Source organism: Notothenia coriiceps, unplaced genomic scaffold (assembly GCF_000735185.1).
Source record: "Notothenia coriiceps isolate Sejong01 unplaced genomic scaffold, NC01 NC01_scaffold00003769, whole genome shotgun sequence".
Lineage (NCBI taxonomy): Eukaryota > Metazoa > Chordata > Actinopteri > Perciformes > Nototheniidae > Notothenia > Notothenia coriiceps.
In genome coordinates, this window is record NW_011336470.1 from 517,994 (window position 1) to 541,443 (window position 23,450).

The following is a 23,450-nucleotide window of genomic DNA, read 5'->3' on the forward strand; positions in this document are numbered from 1 at the left end:
GTTCGCGGTCAAATTTGACCGGTCCTGTTTTAACCGCTATTACATTAACACAAAAACCATTAATCATCACCACATTTAATTTAACACCCTTTCAAACTGTACATATTGTATCAGACTACTGGTATACATGAAAAAATGCAGTATATATACAAATAATAGAAACTGAACATGTATTGCATGTGCCAGGTGTGACTCAGGTGGGGGGATAGGCACATAAGAGCGGGAAATGTATCTAATAGTTCTGTGTGTGTGTGTGTTTGTGTGTGCCAGGTGTGATTCACATGGGGGGATTGGGCACATCTAGAGTGTGTGTGTGTGTGTGTGTGTGTGTGTGTGTGTGTGTGTGTGTGTGTGTGTGTGTGTGTGTGTGTGTGTTTTTGTTTTTGTTTTATCTGATCTGGATGGTTACTAATTCCTTTTCTTTATGGCGGCCATTTTTGACCGGGAACACCATGGTGTTACCAAGTTGACTAAATCATCCAAAACTCAATGAAAGAGGTGATCAGCAATTGTACATGTTCAAATGTCTACTGTGAAGGATATCATAAAGCCTTAATGCAATCGAATGTAAAACAAAAAAGTTATGATTGATGAAAGTAGTAAATCTGTCAGATTTGACCCGAACACAACAGGAGGGTTAAACCTTTCAAAAATGGGACGTTTCACTGTGGTGCAAAAACAGTTTGTGCTCCTACTCGCTGCACACAAAGGGAGGCCCACACTGACAAGTTCAACTCATAAAGAAAGGTGATTTAATTAAATAGAGAACAATGTAATCCCTTTTACATTCATCTGGTATTGGTTAAAGGTTTCCAATGAAAACATGAGTGTAGCCAACATGACAAGGACAAAGAGTTGCTTTATTTTAAATTATACTTTATTTCATATAAAAACAAAACAATAAACAAATAAATTAGATATTTCTAAAATAATTCTCTTGAGGAAATGTTTAAGAACGCTGTGATTGTTTACAGTTTTTATCTGGGAGGAGAGCAGATAACTGGAATGTAAAGATGCAGATGTGTCCGGACACTTTGTGGTTATGCATGTGAAGAGCTTCATTCCAAAATGAGACACCAGATGATTGACAGCATGGACAAAAAAAAACAAGAAATGAGAAGAGAAGATGCACAAATCCTTCATGGATGAAATGGTTGACTGGTTTCACAGACAGGACGATGATTAGATCAAGAAACGGGACCAGAGGGAAAACAGCTTGGGTGTAAAACAGCCACATATTAAACCAAAATCATTCCATAGTGTTCGGTCAATTCAAACAATGTCATCTCTTTTGTTAAAATATCTTTCTCTCATTTTGTCTCAATGTTCAGATTTCGAAGTCTTGGCTGTTTTACCCCACATGGGAATTTTCTGCAGCTGGTCCTGGTGGCAAATCTGAATTAAAATGTGTGTAATTTTGAAAGATGGTGGGCTGCTGTGGGGATACAGATAGGGGCTTTTTAGGACAGAAGAGGGTACATTACCATAATAAGAGCCTCTTCATTTGCACACAAGCCCCAGCTATCCCCACCACCACCTCCACCCCACAACAAAAAAAGCTCCCTCTGGTCCGTAGTCACACCCATTAATCCTGCAAAGCCTTCATTGTCCGCGCAGGCTGCGGACCTGAAGACCCCTCGCCAGCAGATTGGGAGGGTGAAGGGTTACCGCTAGACAAAGGAGGCTCCCTCCCCCTTCTCCTCTATTTGAAATCAATCACACTGGCTTTCACATTCAGTTCCCCCCCCCCCCCCCACACCCCTCCTCCTCCTTTGGACAGTGACAGTGGATTTGGGCTGAATCGTTGGTCCTCTTCTCAGAGTCTGGACACACTGTCTGTGACAATGGGAGCTGTTGTTGGAGGAAGCCCCACGTGATGTTGTCTCACAGTTTACGTGATTGTTCAATGATGTTGATGACCTTGGAGAACTTTTTTTAAACGATGCATTCGAACATTTTTGGTGGTTTTCCTCCAACAACAGCAACAAGAAAGGACAATCCTTCTGGTATTCGACCACTGATGGCTGAAGTCAAAACAATTTACGGCCAAATGACAAATACAGGGTTTCATTCCAAAACGTAACAATCTTTTAAAGACTCAATCCATCATGTTTGACCACACATATTTGAGGTTTGAGCTGTCAAAATGTTGGTCGTTTTTCGGCACGTTTTGCTGAAGTAAAGCAATTTTTTAACAGCGTCAAATATTCTGGATTTTGGGGTGACTCCAATGTTTGAATTGATGGGACAATTGGGTACAAATCTTTTTTCTGAATTGAATATTTTGGAATGAAACACGACAGCTGAGACAGGTTTGGCACTTGATTAAAATTCCTCTCTCCTTTCGCCCTCCAATAACCTTCATTTTTTGTGTCATCAAAATAATTTATAAAAGGCAATCGTCTTTTTTCTGCTGTTGATATTTACATACAATATTTTAATATTCTAATATATTCACAGGAAATCGTAAATTCAGGCACTTTGCTGCCGCTACAGCAACTTCTTAGCACAAGAGATCCTGAGATTTAAGACTGTTTTTTCTTTTTAAATAAGCAACACAAAAGTAAAATAATCTTATATAGAGAGATTTATATTTAACAATCACTTTCTTCTTTTTTTACCGTAGCAAAATAAATCTTTTTTTTGTTTGATAAAAATGTCTTTACCACCGAGCTTTCTCGCCTGGTTTTGGGTTGTGTGAGGAGGTCATTGTCCGTCACCTCTCTGAGGGAAACTTGATCAAAGAAAGCATTTCGAGGCGATTTTGTCTTCTTCTGTGGTGTTTAGTGCCGCAGTTTTCCAACGATAACAACTGTTCTTGTGCACAGTGCCAGAGCTGATAGTCCAAAGTACCACGTTTTGTTTGTCCTCTCTTTCTTTGCCCTCAATGAAACGTGTTCCTTCATCTTGTAATGACGCCTCAGTGCTCCGCGTGCATACATGTTTCTTTATGTGTGATGAGGCTCGTCTATATCTAAAGGCTTAATCTGGTGCCCTAATGGAGGTCCAAGGAAAACTTCATGAATATAAACTTTAACTTAACTTAGCTGAGGACCTCCAATATGGCCGCCAGGGGATGTGTTGTAGTGTTCATGTCTTTGTGTGTGTGGGTGAGTTTATGTGAGCGTCTTCTTTATGTCTATCCGGTTGCGCACGTCTTGGTATCCCAGGAGGCAGGGGTCGGTGGGCAAGGCATCATGGGTAAAAACAGAGTCGTTGTCAGAGGAGCAGGAGCTGGACGTGTCCTCGCACGACGGGGAATACTGCTCGAAGGGCGTCGACAGGTCCAAGTACTGAGAGAGGAAAGCATGGTCAGGCATTAGAGACATGTTGGTGTTACAAGAACAGAGGAAACTAGCTATGTGTATCGAACAGGAAACAGCTTCTCAAAGGCGTTTCATTTCATGCTTAGTTGCTGCATGGATAGTTGAATCATCTGCATGCTGCTCTGAATTGTTAACAATCTGAACAACGCGGGCGAAACACTTTATTTTTCTCTCTCGTAATGAAGACATCTGGACAGCAGATTGCTTAAGAGAGGATGTGTGTGCAACTTCACGAGTGCATATATGAGCCTGTGAGTTTTAGTTTCGTAGGAGGGTATAGGTATAGAGTATTATGTCACTCACCTCGTCAGAGATGGACAGCAGCACTTTGTCCAGCTCCTCCACCAGCTGTTTGAAGGTCGGCCTCTGGGTGGGAACCGCATGCCAGCACTCTCGCATCATCATGTAGCTACAGGGGAGAAAAACAACAACAGAAATGAGTTATACGATCTACAAATGTAGTCTCTAAGTGCCTTTAAAACATACTGCTTTGATTCCAAGAAATGACAAGCTTTGATGAGCAAATGCTTGGGTGAGGGTGGAGCTCATGAAATGGTATGTAAGCTGTTTCTTTTTGAACTGATGTGAACACCACTCCCTGGCTGCTGTGAGCAAAACAACATCTCACATAAACAAAAGTTCCTGCTTACAGTTCATGTGTGCAGTTGGAGGGTTTGTCCATGCGATGTCCTTCCTTCAGCAGCTTGAAGAGTTCCTCGACGGGGATACCGGGGTACGGAGAGCCACCTAGCGTGAAGATCTCCCACATTAACACGCCAAAAGACCACCTGAGCACAAACAGTGTTTAGAAAGACAACAAGCTCAGACATCATTTGAAGGTAAACAACTTTGATGATTTGATGAGTACAGTTCGATGAGGTTTGACAAGACAAATACGTCTTCCCATGAAGCAGTTCATTTTGTGTGTATCAGACTTACACGTCGCTCTGGTGTGTGTAAACTCTGTCAAACAAAGCCTCGGGTGCCATCCATTTCACCGGCAGACGTCCCTGTAAAACACATGTACATGTTAACACCAGACAACAACAACTCTGACTTATTGCTTTTCTGTCTCGCTGTTAAAAAAATATGTTTTCCTCTCACAATCCTTCCCCTCCTCCCTCCTTGTCTCCCCTCTTTCTCTTATTAAGTCTCATTACGCTTGCTGCCAATCAGAGGAAAACATCAGGCATCTGTCTTTAGGGACATTAAAGCTTGAAAGGAACTCTTTTTTATTGCATGCTTTTAAAAATGTGTTATCCCAAACAGCATGCTTCGAAACTTTTCCCTTTAGCAATGCACACAAATAAAATCTATTTGATCCAATAACAATAATATGATATTACAAGAGAGTCATTTAGCTGTACTCTTCCTCTCACGACTGGAAATCAAAACTTTTTTACTGGAAAGCTACAGGAGTGAAGAAGTCAATCCAGTCCTGAAAACCTCACTCACGTTGGTGGTTTTCTTGTAGTAGTCGATCTGGTGGACTCCTCTGGCCAGGCCGAAGTCAGCGATCTTCATCACGTTGTCCTCCGTCACCAGAACGTTCCTGGCTGCCAGATCTCTGTGGATGCACTGCGGGGAGAGAAGAGAGAGAATTAACACAAACCCTTAAAAAAGAGCTTAAGGCCAACTGCTGGGTCTCAGATTATAAGATTAGCATTTAGTTTAAACGGTGCTGCTTAATGGGCTCAGAGATTTCATTTCTGCTTTGGAAAGTCATTTGTGTTAAGTTTGTTGCTTCTTGTTTACAAATGTCTACATTTTAAGTCCTATCAGACCAAGAACTCTTCTTCATGATGGAGGCGTTCACATTCATATGCTGTTTGTTTGACACCGGTGACACGACATGTTCTCGTCTGCGGTTTCGGGAAGTCGTGTAAAAACATGGAGGTATGGGAGTTAGGAATTATTCACTGCAGTTTTTCTCCCAAAATGAAAAGACTCAGCAGTTTAAAGTCAACACGCAGCGCCTCATTTTAGTTTCAAAATTAAAATGTCTTTATATAGAAACCCGGGAGTTTGAAATAAAAACAAACCTTCTCGGAGGAGGAAAAAAGAACGGCTCTGTTTGCCCACATTGAATGGATGTCATTAAGTTTATTTTGGTTTTCATTCGAAATAGACGTGGGATTTGTGGGGACGAGCAAAATAAGCCAGTCTCGGTTTGTGGGTCTCCCCATAATGGAGGGTTAGTTTCAGTCTCCTGCATTCTTAGGAGGCCGTAGAGCCAGAAACCCGATGCCTGCACCCAGACGACGGCTCTGCTGCTGTTTGCTAACAGATTTATGGCAGCGCTAAAAAGGACAAAGCACTGAGACTGAGGGACGGACAGATGGATGGAGAAGAGTAAACAGGACTGGTTTTCTGTTCAGGAATGCCTGTCTGAGACACCGGCTGGCACACAAAGAGACGTGTTGATAAGAAACACACAGACAGAGTGCATGCTGGGAAAATGAAAGGAATAGAAACATGGGGGGTTGGGATGGAAAGAAAAGAAAGAAAGAGGGGAGAGGGGGGGGGGAAGGCTAGTGGGGATATCCATCTGAAGGCCAAGTGCGCAAATCACAGAGGAACATGAACTCAACCCTAATCCCAAATCAAACGATTGGAAATGAAAGGCTCTTTAGGACTTGTACAGCTCATTCATTTGACTATCCTGCTTTTGTGTGCCTTCAAATCTTTTGTTTGTTTGTTGTATCTGTCAGGATTTTACATTTAATCCTCGTAACAATCCTTAGAAGGTTTGGCTTTTTTTACTTGAAGAGCGTCTTCTTTGATTAATCGTCAGTCAAAATGTCTGTATTTTAACTTGTTGCTGCTCAATCAATCGTATAGCTGTCACTAAATCTTGGTTTACTGACACGCATTCCCAACTTTTGATGAAAAGGACAGAAACTATTAATAAGCTCTGGCCTCAAGAATTCAATGTGTAAGACATGTATAACTAAACCACCTAAATGAAAGGGTTTGAACCAGTTGCCCTTTGCTTATAGAAAAAGAACGGAGAAAAGATTTACAGCCACTATGTAACTGCGTTTTCTACTTCAAGTTATTTCCTCATGAAATGTAATCTATTGTGTTTTCAAATGTTTTGACATCATGGATGAGAGTTTTTCAGTCTGTGGCTATAAGTAGGGTTTTATTGTTTCATGCTTTTACATTTGTTTTTTTGTCCTATCGGTTTTGTCTAAATGTATTTAGAGGCGTGTGGTGCAGTGGATAGAGTGTTCGGATCAAGGTCAGCACAGGTTCAAACCCCACTGCAGTCAGCATGTCGTTGTGTCCCTGGAAAGGACACTTCACCCCAAATTGCTCCTGTGGGGATCGCCCACAGTATTGAGTATGTAAGTCGCTTTGGATAAAAGTGTCTAACATGTAATGAATGCTGCTTTTTATATGTGTATTGATGTACAGCACTGTGGTCAACTCTGTGATTTTTAAATGTGCTATATAAATAAAGTTGGATTGCATCGGTTGGCTGAAAAGTGAGCGTACCCTTTTTGACGCCAGGTACTCCATCCCTCGGGCCACCTGGTAGGCGCAGGACAGCAGGTCTTTGAAGGTGAGCTGCTCTTCAGGCACCTTGGTCACATCAAAGGTGTAGTCCATGCCCGGGGGTCTCCTCGCCCGCAGGTACTCCCTCAGACTGCCTTTAGAGGCGTACTCCACCAGCACATACAGAGGGCCTGAGGGGGGAAACACACACAGGATGAAGGTTGTTTCTATTGTTGGTCTGGCCTGGAGGTATGCACCATCGTTGAAACACTTACTAAATTAGTTGAGATTTCGAATAACAAGGAGCCTTTGTTGAAGGACAGTCCGATTAAGTTTATTCAAAGGTCCCCTATTGTACTGTTTTTCATCAATATATAATAGGTCTCAGATAAATCCAAAACATGTCTCTGAAGTGTTTGGCTCCAAACACCAAACAGATCATTGCAGCATTACCCATAATCCCCTCTGTTTCAGCCCTGTTTCCAAAGTGCTGATTCTCTGTCTGTTACTTTAGATGAAAATAAGGAGCCCCTCCCCACGCCCCTCTGAGAGATATTTGGTTAAAAAGAGCTCAATGGTGCTCCAGCAGGAGATTCAGGTTTATAAGGTGAGGGGGGGGGTTACCTTGGTTGCTGATTGGCTAATGGTTACACAAGCCAAAACATCGTTATGAGATCATAAAGTGGCCAAAATCTGATCAGCTCATTTTCAGACAGGTTTTTATAGAAATGGATCAGGACAAAAAGAGAGAGAATCTTTGTTCCTGAAACTTTCAGAATCTCTTTCCACAGAGGGGACACATGTTGATGTAGAAGAGACATGGATAAGAGGGGACACATGTTGATGTAGAAGAGACACTCACCATCCTGTGTGCAGACTCCAAGCAGATTGATGATGTTCTTGTGTTTGTCCATCACCTTCATCAGCTCCATCTCCGAGATCAGGTCTGCAAGGTCTTTGTCGGTGGCGTCGTCTTTAGGAAAAAACGTACTTTATTTAGAAAACACAGCAGACCAAAGCGAATCTTTCGAGGTATTGTTGACTCTCTATCATCTCTTCTTACCTTTGAGCATCTTAACCGCCACAGTTGAGGCGGGATCCGGAGAGTCCTTGTTGATGCCGTAAGCATCGGCTCTGACCACCTGACCAAAGCAGCCTTCTCCTAGAGGTTTACCCAACGTTAAACTAGAGAGAGAAAGTTAGCAAAAATAAGTATGTCCAAATGAAAACTGTACAAATCCATAATTTGGGGCTCTGGTTTCTTAAAACATAGGTTGGGTTGAGCCAGAAATGGGCTGCGGGCTCGTTTCTTTTTAGGTCTTTTTAGAGCAACAATGTTTAAATGACTCCCAGAAGCCAGACTAAACTCAGGGTAGAAATAATCTCTATTTGCAGCAACTTTAAAGTAAACTATGTCAACACATCTCTTTTTTTACCATCATTTCGAACATAAGAGTGTAATGTCTTTGCAGATGAGGACAGAAATGACTTTCAGATAACTTACTTCTCTCTGGGGAACTCCCAGACGGGGTCGTAGGGCAACTCAAACTCCATGACTCCAGCGAGCATCGGAGAGCAGCTGGACGAGAGGCGAGCGACCCTCATCAGAGACGCACTGGACTTCCCCGATGAGTTAGAGTCCACCGAGTACTGAAGGCAGAAATACAGAAGCAGTTTAGCTATCTGAACTTACAGGAAAGTCTCAAGTGTGGCAAATCTGAAGAGCTTCGGAAGACCCTTCGAGGATACTTTAAAGCAAACCCCGAGCTTTAAGTTAAAGTCCACAACTTTCTAAAGTTAAAGAAGACATACTTTAAGTTCCCATATTCTTTTATTCTTTATTAGGATTTCCATTAGCACTAGCATGAGCATTGGCTATTCTTCCTGGGGTCCTCACACACACAAAACATACATAAACATACATGAAACAAAACAAAAAAAAACAGCTCATAATTTCATGCAACTTACAGTGCTATATGAAGTGAAAACTAAAATAGTCATCCAGTTTTAGCCATCATAAATACAAATAATTGTACATAATAATACATACCTACCCACAGGCACAGTTCAATTATACTCTATAATACTGAGATACTTTTTTTGCGACCTTTTGAAATGTACTTGAGACTTTTCCTGAAAGATATGGGCCGGTAAAGATTTCCAGCTGACCATGGCCCTGTACTGTACATGACTGTTTTCTGTCCCATAATGCATAGCTTCGTACCTGTCTGCGAAGAGGAAACTTGGAGAGCTTCTGGACGGGAAGTGCGTCAAACGGCTCCCTTCTGGGGTGAACCTGCATTCGACACAACACCACGATGACGATGGCCATGATGAGAGCCAGGAAACCACAGGCGTAGATGATGATGTCGGTGTACTTGGTCTCCATGGTGTCCAGAGCGTCTGCTGCTTCCTCCTCTGTAGAAAGAGGGGGACAAGTTTAACAAAAACATTTTTTCGCCTATTCAGTTTTCCAACACTCACGGAATATCTTGCTGCCAATTGAGAGGTGGTCAGCTTTTGTTTATTAAAGTCAAAGTCAATTTTATTGTTAATCTTTCAGTTTGTGTGTACAGACAGAGAGAGAGAAATTCCGTTCCCCACAATCCCGAATGCAATAACAAAGATATATAAAAATATGTATATACCTATATATATATATATATACACACAATCAACACATTTAGAGCACATTGCAATACTTTTTTGAAAAAGCAACAGGGAAAATAATCAAGCAATAAAGTCCGTTCTTTTCATTTCACTACTGAATCTCATAGGTTTGAATTTGTTCTTTACCTGAAAGGACGACGAGCCAGGCGGACTGGTGAGCAAATCCAATTGAATTTCCAGCCAGACACGTGTATTCTCCTGCGTCCTCCATGGTGACTTTAGCCAGGTAGAGCACCTCCACCTCGGACATGTTCAGACTGCCGGTCTGCAAAACACATGAAGAAAAGAGACACACAACAGTGAGTACAATACAATACAATACAGAGGGGCCACATTTTAAACATGGTATTGCCAAAGTATTCCGTACAAGGCGTTATAACAGAACAAAACAAAAAGAAACATAAACGTGCGGCACAACAGCATAACACAAAACATACTTCACATGCCAACGACGTGCAAAAAAAAGAAATATATATATATAAGAATTGTGTGTGAGTAAGATCAAATAAGATAAAATAGGACTTTATTAATCCGGAAAGAAATTGTTGTGCCAGAGTTACAAAAATACAATAAACACAGCAGCACAATAATAATACAACTGTACACTAACAGTGCCGTAAAAAGAGCAATTCAATAACTACCGGAAACATAGATGGTCACATAATTAATGTAAATATGAACAGTATTTAGTATTTAGTAGTGCAAAAACCGTAGTGGTAGTTACGTAATTGCACGTTATTTATCGCACATTAATAATAATAATAATAATAATAATAATAATAGTATTGCACATGTTATATAGCAGAGTGTTTTGTAATGATGGAAATTGTGTTTATATTGCACATAGTGGAGTTTCTCAGTTCCCTGAAGGGTGAAGAGTTATATAAACCAACAATCATTGCCATAAAACCTAACCTTAACCCTAACCCTCAATTTCACTAGAGGAGTTTACTGTTGTAGCTCAAACAAGCAGGTTCCAGCAGGTCTTTTGAATAGGGATCAGAACTTTAACGTAATTTAAGTTAAGTTAAGTTTCACCCACCTTGAGGACTCGAACGTAGGGCGTCCCATCTGAACCGTAGCGGCTGCCGTTCCTCTCGATGTGTTTGAGCCACTGGATGTGAGGCTGGGCGTCGCTGTAGACCTTGCAGTGGAACTGGACGTCGCTGCCCACCACCGCTGTGGTGTTGGCGGGGAGACCGGCCTGCAGGATGGGTCTGTGGGGGGAACGCTCTGGAGAGGAGAAGTCAAAGGAGAGGTTAGCAAAGTGGGCAAAGAGGAAAGGTGGCATTGGCCTTTTTTCTCAGGACCACATTTCAAAGGATATTTGGGGACATGGAGAAGGAGATTTTACTGATCTGACAAATATTGTTTGATACATTCCGCTTTCACTCAGAGTCCATTATCCAATCATAGGAAGCTGTGGCTAAGTTATCCAGATATTTGACGGTTTAACAGCCGACAAACGGTATGCTTTGAAAACAAATGTCTGAAGAAATGCCCAGCAGCTGTCACTGTCACATATAATGTGTTTTCATGCTGGCATTGAAAAGCAGGAAATGAAATCTGGGATGAAAATCGGTTCCATTAGTGTGGCTCTTTGTCAGCTGGTTGCCAGGCTCTCTTTGATCTGTGGTTACTCTCGCTCTCTGATCTCGTTAGTTGTCTCGTTAGTCTTCAACGAGACGGAAACTGACCCTGTGGCGGACTGACAGCGAACAAATGAACAAACAAACCGCAGCCCTTCTCAATCTGCTGTCACAGGTCAGGGAGAAAACTGGTGTGGACGCCCGATCCTCCACATCCGGCCCAGGAGCCCCTGTCACGTCCAATTATCCCCTCCCTCAAACTGAAGGCTTTTATTTGTAGGCACGACATTTGTCCACAAGTGCTGACAGAGACCTACAAACTCATGCCTTTGGTGCTGGGAATATTGTCAGCTAGATCACAAAGCACTGATACTCAACAGAAACGTTTTCAGTTTTGCCAAATTGGATAATTCAACCCAAATGCATGACATTTATATTTTGCACACATTCTGTAGAGAACACTACATTATCTGTTTCTTACCGAGGACATCGAGAACGTAGCTGTGAGTGATGGATCCATATTTGTTGTCCACCATGCAGGTGTAGTTTCCTCTGTCTGAAGGCACCACACTCTCCATCACAAGGCTCCAGTGCTGGTGTCTCAGCTAGCCAAAGAAACACACAACATAATACATCAGCACCAATGGATACTCAGTCTTTACAATAACTCCAATGAACACTGCTGTCATTCATCTTGATTGACCAGATGGTAGGTAACCATCCTCACCTTGATGCCCCCGATGCGGTGCTCGCCTCTAAACTCTCGTCCGTTTTTGAGCCAGCGGATGCTCGGCAAGGGGCTTCCCATAGCCGGGCAACGAAACTTCACCGTGTTTCCTGCAGGAACAGCGTACAGCTTCTTCTCCATGCGCTGGGTGTGGGTCCAATAGGGACCTACATGGACAGAGACATGCCGTTAGTAAGAGAGTGCTCTGATGAAGCCTGGTGGTTGTACCAATCCTTCAAGATCATCAACAACAACAACAACAACAACTTACCTCTTGAGATGTAAACCTGGTCGTTTTCGATCTCAGCTGATGAGTCCTCCAGATCATTGTCTTCATCGTCATCCCCTGACCCCATAGAGTCTGGAAACAAAAAAGACAATGGAAATAATTGTTTATCCTTGTTTGATAAAGAAATGGTTCTTGCGGTCCAACAACTCCGAGTTGATTCATTCAAAAAAGATTGTTTGGTCAAACTAACTTTCCAAAGCCCTCTGATATTCAGTTAACAAACATATAGGTTTAAGGAAGCAGCAAATGATTTCCTTTAGGAAAAGTGCTCCAGTGAATTGAGTTTTCATTTCTGCATTAAAACTGGCTTTCAACAATTAACAATGTTTTCAAATAGTTGGCTATGAAGTTCTTTCTGATAAACGAACCAATTAATTGTCTTGTTTCTTCTAAAATGTTACGTTTTGCAGCTATATTGGTGGTCCTTGTTTTCTTTCCTTATATTCCCTTCCCCTTGTTTTTAAGTTAACATCAAATGCTAATCTTAATGCTGTCATCGTGTACTGTGTGAGTGTCCTTACCTGCTACAGTGATGGTGAAGTTCCTCACAGGCTCTTTGGTTCCCCGGAGAACACAGACATAAACGCCAGAGTCCTCATACGTGACGTCTGTGATCTCCATGATGGTGCCTCGGATCTGGCAGCGAGGCGTGGCCTGAACTCGGACCCCCTCCCTGTACCATGTGACCGCCATGCCGGGCCGGGTGCTCGCATCGCAGCGCAGCTTCAGGACGTTTCCCGGATCGATCAGAAGATGCTCGGTGGTGTCCTCACTCAGGTCCTCAATAACATCTGTTTCAACCAAAGAAAACCGAGGTGTTAGCGTGCAGCCATTTTCCTTTTCCCTGTTAGTGCACCAGGTTTGTTTTTATCTTTCTTTCTTAAATGTTCTTTAACTCATTCACACCACTCAGGCCAGTCAGCAGGTTATTTATTCATCTCCCCTCTCAAGCAAGTATCCGCCCCCTCAACTTTGACCTTCAACACTTCAACCCTATTATCTCCACACACACACACACACACACACACACACACACACACACACACACACACACACACACACACACACACACAATGACATTACCATAGAGACCATGAGGCCTGACCCACCCAACACACCCCCTCCTCCTCTTTTTCTTTTTGTTCCCCTGTGGATTATTGTGGGACTCAGAGCGATCTAGCTAACACAGCAATCTTCCCCGCCCCCCAAAAGAAGAAGAAGAAGAAGAAGAAGAAGAAGAAGAAAGGGGGACGAGAGGCTAATGAACACGTTGCACCGTGACAGAGGACAGAGAGTAAATCTGAGGGGCGGTGAAGGTTCACTGGAGATCTAAGTGAGGAGATCATCTCGGCCTGGGGAGGAGGACGAGCCCACACAGATGGCCGCCATACCATCTATAACTGTATACATAACAGTCTGTGCTGCACTTCCTGGGTTTACAAACTGAACGCAAACACCGCTGTCAGTTCTTACGCCACTAATTCATGTTATAATAGTATAATTATAATATGTTTCTTAAAGCTCTTAATGTCATTCATTTCGGTAAAGCACTTTGAATTGCCTTGTGTTGAAAGGTGTCGTATAAATACACTTGCCTATAGGCTACTGATATTTTTGGATTCAAAACATTTATATTTGCAACTTTCTCCAGTGTGAGAATGTGAAGTTACCTGATGGGATTTCAGCAACAGTCAAGTCCTCAGTTTTAGAAAGGATGATACCTGGAGATAAGAAAATGTAAGGTGAGCATGTAGCGTGAAGCTTGGTCTTGATAGATGCTATATTGTTGTGCGATTATGGTCTAAGGTCATATAAGGTATGCTTGAAAATGGGTTACCAGGCAGGACGTCCAGCCACGCCGCCTGCATGGCCTGCACTGTCTGTCCTGCATGAGATCCTTCAGCCATGCAGAGGTACTCTCCTGCATCCTCCAGAGTGATGTTGGACAGGTGCAAAGTGTTGAGCTTTGATGCATTGATCTGCAAAGGCTGCATGGAGAAGAGATCATTTAATATCTTATGTCCAATGTGGGGAAAATACTGAATGTCCTCTTCCAATATCAGAGTACACATGATATCAAAGGTATCCCAACTGTAGCTGTGAACATGACAGGATGTCTGATTACCTAGAAGACCATCAGGACTGTGTTAGGCATATGATAGCTTTCTGACGTGGAGCTAATCTGAAGTAAACATTGAATACTGCTTTCTATTCCTCCATCTTGTGACTGTGTGAGAATTTAGAGATTTTGAGAAAAAGTCAGAAATTTGAGAAAAAGTCAGAATTTAGAGATTTTGAGAAAAAGTCAGAATTTAGAGATTTTGAGAAAAAAGACAGAATTTTGAGATTTTGAGGAAAAATACATAATTTTGAGATTTTGAGTAAAAAGTCAGAATTTTGAGATTTTGAGTAAAAAGTCAGAATTTTGAGATTTTGAGAAAAAGTCAGAATTTTTAGATTTTGAGAAAAATTCAGAATTTTGAGGAAGAATTCAACATTTTGAGAAGAAAAGTGTTCAGGAACTAGTTGATGCTCTGTATGTGATGACTACTTCCATTCTGGAGAGGATCGCAAATACATGGATCCTGAGATTGAAGCTCAAGCCGGGGACCAGTGATATTTTTCTAACGTCCAATATGATGAGGACAGAACACATTTATTGTTTGCAGTTGTTCTCACCGTTAGAGCCCTGAGAGTAGGTGTTACGCTCTCGCTGACCTCCGCCTTCAGCCACTGCACCTTGGTGGACGCCGGCCGGTGGATTTTACACACCAGCTTCGCCTGACCGCCCACCACAGCTGTAGTGTTTTCTGGGTAACCTGGGTTAATCAGAGGCCTGGAAACCTGCAGACCTGGAAGAAAAACAAGGAGACATTTAGACAAATCTGTCTTAATATTGTGGAAGAATATGTTTTTTGTTTCATGGTTGACTTTAAAGGCATGAGAGAACTTTTCCTCTGAATATATGCATTGGCCTTAATAAGAGAAAGATCCCCACAATGACCCAAAGTGGAGTCTTCAGTGGAGCTTTGTGCATTGCAGAAGTGAGTTAAAGCGTGGCGTGACTAGAGCATTTGTCCTACAAGTTTTCAAAACGTTCTTTACCCGAGAAATACCGGTCCAGGAGTCATGTAATGCCACAGAAAGAAATGTGTTTTATTAACCTGCTACAAAACCTCCTTAGTCTGAACTGGCTCTGAGTAAAAAGGACAAAAATGGTCAGATGACACCATAGGTCTCAGTTTACCTCTGAAAGGTCCCGCAACAGAAGCACACCATGTTCCTTAACAACCGCTGTCATTGAATGCCACTAGGAGCTGGTGATAGAGTGCCCTGATAACCCAGCTACTATCGTGTCACCATCAGCCACAGTGCCATCCATTCACTGGGTCACTCGTCCATTTATGTGCTTGCCCACTCACTTGTTGGAGCATATGTGCGCCCTGGCTGCTCAGTCACTCAGAACGAGCAATTTTCCGGGGCAATTTTCTGTCTGATTGCTTCCTGCGAGCGCTTAGTGAAAAGGCAATCTGTTCGCTTGTCAGGAGTGAAGTGCTACCCAGAGTACATGTGGACATAAAACTTTCAGGAGCACACACACATGGTGGTTGTAAGTGGAAAATCCAAAACGCTGATTGGTTGAAGCAGCCAAAAGGACGGCAAATTAAAATGGATAGTTTTATTGTAAAAGAAACGACTATGTCCTCAACGTATTAATAGAAGGAGATCCCAAAAAGCCACACATTTTATTCTAATGGAGCAAACACAGTAAATCAGTGGACAATAAATCACAGCACACACACACACACACACACACACAATGAACTTGCAGAGATAGGGACTCTGCCCTGGAGTTGAACTCGCAGCAGAGTGTGAATTGTCACCCAGAGGCGAGGGGGCAAACAAACACAACACAACACAACAAAACACAACACAAACAAATCGCCCATCGGCTACAATGAGGAGTCTCATGCCCTGAGCAGAGCAGCAGATATAACTGCAGAGCTACAGATCCTCTCAAAAATAAACATTTGATTCTGCTCCTTAAGCTGGAGAGTTACTGAAGTGGCGTGCAATGAGGTCAGTTTGCAGCTTTAATCTTAAGAAGCTGGGATCGTTCTTTATTTGAAGCCTAGGCCATTAAAACATTTAATAAAAAAGACTCTTCACAGAAGCACTTAAAATGGTTTAGCTTATTTCAAACCAATGCAAAAACACTTACAATGGTTCTGCCTAATAGCAAGTAAAGCAGTTTGAGGAATGCTGCTGTGAGGTTTATCTACACGGTTAATTGTTTAAGAAAATGGTTGAACCAGCCAAAGATTATAGTTCCCATCCATCCGTTACACTTTGCCATCATCCGTGTACAATTCTATTATTTGTATTTTTGTTTGGATTACGGTCCTCCAACGTTTACGGCTGTACTTGTTCTATAATCTGTTATGATGTGAAAACATGACTGAAAATACGTTTTTTATCGAGTGGGACAGGGGAAAAACATAGGACAAGTCTGATCCCTGCATTTAGCAGCATGCGGTTAGTAACATTAGATGTATAATTATATTTAGCAACATGACAGAAACGCCCAGGGGCTAAGAATACTTTAAAAGATCAATGAAAGCTTTGTCAGATGAAAAAAAGGACGTTTCTCTTTCAGTATTCTTTCTTCTTCATCATAAATGTGAACTTTTCTGCATTCAATTCCTCCAGAGGAGATCTTCCCTGTCAGGAGCAGTGCATTGTGGGTACCCCTGACCCCTCACCACCTCTCCTCAGCTGGACTTCTTCTCTTGTCTCTTTAAACAGACATCAAGGGTAAGGGGGTTAATCTTCTTCTTTGATGCCATGTCTCCTGTCAGTTGCGATAATCATATTTACGCTTTTCTCTCCGAGGCTTATCTCTTATCTAGAAAGTGACACCCCACAACTTTAAGAATCAAACAAAAGGGACAAATCCTGATCATTTAATGGATCGCTTATCAAAACTTTTTAATTAGGAAATCCAGGACTTCACAGATGTTTAATGTGGCCCATGTTGTGCCGCAATTGGATTATTATTTAACGACGCTGTAGAACATGACGAGTGTTTACTGAATGTATTGATAATCCTGCGTTACACCGTCCTCTTGGGTCTGCCAAAGTACTTACAAGGAAGTTTGTTTTTGGAGAGTGTGTTTGTGCAATTTTTTTTACGACCTGAGGATCTTTCCATCATCAATCCCAGTTTGACTCTCCACTCATCTGTCTTGTTAATAAACCTGAGAGGTTCTTTTCGGCACATTAGAAGAAGAAGAAGCAAGCCCCGACTGGCCTTTTGGGGCCCTGAAGTACAAAGTGGGGGCCACAGAGATGGAGGAGAGACAGTTACTGTGCTCCATGCCTCCGAGGCAACAAAACCCAATTCATCTTTCGTCGATCGACACACAAAAATGTCACCTCGTCCTTTAATCTGACTTAAAAAAACATCTACCTCAAAGAGAAGGAGAAACAACTGAGGTTACTGATTGAATTGAACGAGTGGACTGATTACAGTGTAACTCAATGGAAACATGCTAATGGAGCTGACAATGGCTGACTTATTGCATTGGCTTCTGTTTGTAAAGCATCAATGAGAAACCCCCCCCCCTCATGCTCTACAGCTGGCACACAGCCAGGCAGATTTACACATCCGAGCCTCAGGGCCTCGGACAGATCAGGTAGCTCAGTTTACGGCAGCAGAAACACTGAGAGCTTTTTTCCCTTCCTTCCTTCTTTCTTTCCTTCTTTCCTTCCTTCCTTCCTTCCTTCCTTCCTTCCTTCCTTCCTTCCTTCACTTTATTTATTTAATTTTAAACCTTTTATGCTCTTAACCTTTTATTTTTATTTTTTATATTGCCATATTTCATCCAATATGCTCCTTTAGATATCTTTTAACTTATTTTTCCTTATAGCTTTGTGAAGCACCTTGAGATGACGCTTGTCTTTAAAGTGTGCTATATAAATCAAATGAATTATTCCTTCCTTCCTTCCTTCCTTCCATCCTTCCTTCCTTCCTTCCTTCCTTCCTTCCTTCCTTCCTTCCTCCATCCTAGACTCCACTGCAGCCTCTGTGTCCTTGTTCCTGTCACCTTGATTTCCTCTGTGGTCATGGCTGCCAAGAAACTGACACTTTCTAAGAAGGGAGAGTGGATCGAAACCTCTGCAGATATATCCACACATATTATCTAACTTTTATGCAGCGTAAACCAGGAAAAGTAGGGAAGGAAATCATCTGTAAAGCATCTTGAAATTATGTGATTCTACAAGGTTATATAGTTTCACACGCAGAATGAAATCAGCTGAGGTCTTACCTTTAGTCCTTCCTTCATCGATGACTCTGGCCGAGACTGTTTCCATCAAACAAAGCAGAAAAACACAGAACGTGCAGACCCTCGCCATCTTCTTCACGTGTTTCTTCTTGCGTAAAAAGGTAGATATGTTTGTTGGAAGCCTGGAGTTGGCTTCAAACTCCGGTCCCTGGCATTGGAAACTTGAGAAAGTCTCTAAATCTGGATCCTGCAGATGCAAACAAACACAAAGGGAGACGGTTATCTTCTGATCAGGGGAGAGCAGCTTAAGAGACACAAACTTCTCTGCTCATGTTTAAACCAGGTGGGAAGAAAACACAAACAAGTGTTCAGACAAACAGGGGAAAAGAGGCTGTTTTGACTGTGAGCAGCTGTATTCACAACCAGATGTCCTGCTAACTGTCCCGCTCGTCGGCCTCACATTGTCCAGGCTCTCCTGCGTCATGAATAAGGAGCAGGGCTGTTACCGCCTGTTGTTTGTCAGCATGGCCCTGTTCAGTCTGCCCCCCGATAATGGGCCCTTATTGGGAAAACACTTGAATCTTGCCAGGAAGCTGCAAAATCTGAAGGAGCAGCGGAGACATTCGACTGGCAGCTGATGAGAGACTTCAGGTGGAAACAGGTGACTGCTCACACGAGCATCTCCTTTCTTTAAATCCGACTGCATATGATACTTTAAATCTAAGTGTACAATATCAAATTATAACTCTAAACTTCACGTAAGGTCTGTGCATAAATGGTCAGAAAAAGGTGAAAGGACTGTCCAAATGCAAAAGGAGATGTCTTCAGATCTCAGTTACGTCTCACTAACACTTCAAAAAAATATATATTTATTATTACAGAAGACAAAGAAAAGCAAAACAAACCTGACTTCCAATTTCTTAGGTTTATGATCTTGATTTGGCATTTTTGACTGAAAATGGCTTTTCAGTTTGTTGAAAGAAAACTCAAATCCTTTACTGTTCCAACTTTAAAATGGAAATGTAAATCTCCAATGCTTTTGAACTTAAATATATGCTTGACTTCTGAATGCATCAGTGATATTAAATAATCAAACCTCATTTATGTAAGGAGAAAAGTTAATACATGTCTTCCAATCCAGATGAAAATTAATATGATTCCACTGCTGAAAATATTACCATGAAAATATTTTTTTTATCTTATTTTAGTACAACACTGAAACCATTTATCCATTCTGACAAAGTTTAAACACGAACACACTAAAGGAATAATGCAATGATTTTTCTGCTGCGAGTCAGCCCAACTGCGCACAGGCGCCAGACCATGGTGCTCCCACACACACACACACACACACACACACACACACACACACACACACACACACACACACACACACACACACACACACACACACACACACCCCCCCCACACACACACACACACACACACACACACCGTTTAAAGAACCAACCGGCTGAATGAAACGTATTCTTTCTCAATTAAGGACTGGAAAGAAACTTTTTCTCCTGCTGCTGCTAATTCTGCTGGCACGCTGCCTCGCAGCCAAAACACTCTCCTGTATTCTACTCTGCAGCCTGAAACACGCAGAGAGGGACGACCCTGTGTAGACTTTTATTTTGCATGTACTACATCTTTCTGTCACTTAAGTCACACTTAATAAATCCCTAATACTAGTCTCAATCAGTCCTTGTCGGTCACTATGCATGTGTCAATGCTGTCAGTGAATACATTCAATCAATTGAGCAGTGTGTGGCACAAACTGGGATCTATGGATAAATAAAAGCTTTTGTTAATTGAAGGTTGGCTTTAAATACAGTTTTCTTATAGAATTATCAGATAAGGATTGCCATAATGAAAATGTAACACTTTATAGCAATTACACGAGTCCTTATTTAAATGATTTAAAAACAGAGCGAGTTCAAACTCAACCCTCTCCTCAGAAATAGTCCGTCTGAAAGGTTCAATGTCTAATTGCTGACTTGTTTGGATCTGTTCGCGTAGCAAAACAAGTTACAATCTGAAAGCAATCGTTTCGTTCTTGAAACCCCTGCTTAAAATGACAAAACGAGGATTTACAATGCAAATGAGCGATCCTGGTAGATAGACATTAAGCCTTCTTGTGCCCCATATCAAGACATTAACACCTTCTTTTAGGGGAAATCACTAAAGTAGAATTAACTCAGTTTAATAACAAGATGTAAGGCTTTAAACCATTGCATTTGAGTCTTTTAATCTTAATGTAACAACACCGGTAAAATTAATGAAACAGCAAATGTCCAGCTGTCTGTTGTCACCCACCTTTCCTCCCGGTCTGTCCGCGCAGAGATGAGTGTACCGGGGGGAAATCACTCCTTGTCCCGGGCGATACGAGTGAATATTGAAATCCTCATTTGGAGTTATGTTATCGCCTTTCCCAAAAAGCAGTCTGTGAGCGCCTCTCGGCTGTTGTGTATCCGGCTGAAAAACGAGCTTATAAATCCATCAAAACAGCCCACAGGAGCATGAACGACAGCTGCCTGGTGACCGGTGGAAGGAGCAGCGATCCCCTTGGGCAAAGTCCGTTTAGAGGGCTAAATCCATAGAGGGAGAGAAAACCAAACACGGAGCGAAAAAAGTGGATTCACGCGGGTACAAAAAAGTCCTCTTTTCGCTGTGAAAATGTTGGAAAAGATCCAAGAGATGGCGAGAGATTGATAGAGGGTGATCGAGAGATTGATAGAGGGTGATCAAAACGTGCCCCCGTAGTTCACAGTCGCCTCTTGGTTAATTCTTTACGCGCGTCTTTTACGCAGCGCTCCTGCTAAACTCTCCTCTCCTGGGTGAGTGTATCCCGGTCAGATGCGAGGTTTCAAATGCGGAGCTGAGCCCCCGTCCGCTTCACTTGTACAGAGAGAGAGAGAGAGAGCCCTCCTACAGCACTGTGCTCTCTGGACGGCAGTCACAATAACAATGGTCTGAGAGCGGCCAGGGGAGGAGGAGGGGGGAGAGAGAGAGAGAGAGAGAGAGAGAGAGAGAGGGGAGGGGGGCGCTTCTGTTACCCCCTTGACTGAAAAACAGCCCCCATCCCTCCAAAGAGCTGGCGAATAAACCCCTTAGCCTCCTCTCACAGTGTGCTAACGTTTCTTGAATTAGAACCTTTACCGTATTATTTTTTGAGCAAACTAAACTTTTTTTTAAATCGTCCCTATCCAGTCACTGAACGCGTGCCAAATGAACCACATACATCACTTCTGTTCTGGTCTCATAATTTATTGCGGGTTTATTGTCCTTTATGCAAACAGAACATTAAGGCGTCTCTTAGAAGATGCATTCAATTAAGTTGCTTTAGTGAGTGAATGCTGTGAATTGCCTGCGTGTTTTTAATTGCATCAGTAGAAAGAGCAGGAGGAGTAATCCCATTAGCTGCAGCAGAGAATCAAGATCAGCCCTGTTTTTATCAGCTTATAACACACTGAGCCTTATGTTAAAGCAAGACCCATGGGTAAAAACCATAGACTGTAAAAACCTAAAAACAAGTTATAATGGGGAATGACAGGAGTACGTTTTATTTGAATGATGCAGAAATCTAGCATGAGATCAGTATTCAGGTAATAAAGAGAAAACACCTGATATAGACAATAAAGTGATAAGAATGTGAACATCACTAACTCATTAACTTCTACTTTAGTTTCCCCAATTCACTTTAGTCTGCTGGAAATGTATCAAAACAGTTGAAAACAATGGACAATGCATTTCAGTCGGTATCTCACCTACATAGATGTTTAATACTAAAACCATTAACATCACAGAAGCAAAAACAAACGATTGATAAGTAATTCTTTTTTTAGCTTTGTATGGACACCAAGTGTGGAGTTTCTACATCAGCAATGTTCTGTCAAAGACATCATCTTTTTATTAGTTTAAAATAAATACGATGTCTTTTTGAGGTTTTAATGTAATTAAATTAATGTTTTAATGTTTAGATTTATTAAATAAATGTATTATTAATGTATGTCGATATTTCATTATATAGCGGATAACATGTTGTTTTTTTATATTCAGAAGATAATTGTGTCTGTGTGTAGCATATTTCAACCCACCAAACACTGTTGCTGTAGATCAGAGCTGCACGATTCAACTAATCGATCAAAAGTATAATAAACAACTTTTTTTGCATTCAAACGTGAAAGACAATCCAGTTTTATCCTCCTAAATATGGAGATTTCCAACTGTTCTCTTTTTTATATCCCAACAAACTCACTATCTTTGGGTTGTGAACTGAAAACAACAAGACATTTAACGATATCACATTGGACTTTAGGAACTGGAACAGACATTTTTCACTTCTTTCTATCATTTTATAGACTCAACAACTAATCAACGTTATACTAGTCAAACAATATCATAATATATGTTGACCAGAGTTTGTTGGAAGCCATTTACGTTTGCCAGTTAGCTAACCTTTGTCCCTATAAATGCCCACAGTGGTTTATCCTTCAGTATTGTTATTGTTTTTACCGCTGCAGGACAAATTTTATTGTGAAGAGAGACAGGAAGTGCATGGGAGAGAAAGAGGGCAATCACAAGCTACAAAGGTCCTGGCCCGGATTCAAACCTGGTTACATGATACCTGCTTTGGGTGAGAAATGATTGACTAAAGCTAAAAAAACTCAGCAAACATCCAAAAAAAAGTCCCAAATACTCCAAATAACTTGTTATGTGTGGGTCAGACCCCTGCAGCGGCCGCGGCACGAGCATATTCAGATGAAATTTAAGTGTTGAAATAAATTCCAGATTTGACCTTTGACACGTTGCAGTGCTACTGCGGGTCAGACTGAGCTTTACAGCGAAAGTCAAAGTACACAAATAAACGAGGCAGAGTGGAAGTCATAAAGCAGATAAGAGCTGGCGCTGCGTGGTGGACTGTTATATGTGTGTGTGTCATACCTGAGCATTTGTGTGTGTGTGTGTGTGTGTGTGTGTGTGTGTGTGTGTGTGTTGTGTGGGTGTGTGTGTGTGTGTGTGTGTGTGTGTGTGTGTGTGTGTGTGTGTGTGGAGGGA

At 41.9% G+C, this 23,450-nt stretch overlaps 1 protein-coding gene across 1 annotated transcript; it reads right to left on the reverse strand.

Annotated features, from left to right (window-relative positions):
• Positions 1–878: 878 nt before the first annotated feature.
• fgfr4 (fibroblast growth factor receptor 4) lies at positions 879–20,887 on the reverse strand. Its single transcript, XM_010766849.1, has 21 exons — positions 20,709–20,887; positions 18,432–18,636; positions 14,782–14,954; positions 13,940–14,090; positions 13,773–13,823; positions 12,624–12,893; positions 12,085–12,174; positions 11,814–11,980; positions 11,568–11,691; positions 10,540–10,730; positions 9,624–9,762; positions 9,052–9,245; positions 8,332–8,477; positions 7,891–8,012; positions 7,690–7,800; positions 6,828–7,018; positions 4,782–4,904; positions 4,266–4,336; positions 3,977–4,114; positions 3,630–3,735; positions 879–3,293 (listed from the first exon to the last, which is right to left on the reverse strand). The coding sequence occupies exons 2-21, from the start codon at positions 18,517–18,519 to the stop codon at positions 3,117–3,119; spliced, it is 2,823 nt and encodes a 940-aa protein (XP_010765151.1). The 5' UTR covers positions 18,520–18,636; positions 20,709–20,887; the 3' UTR covers positions 879–3,116.
• Positions 20,888–23,450: the final 2,563 nt, after the last annotated feature.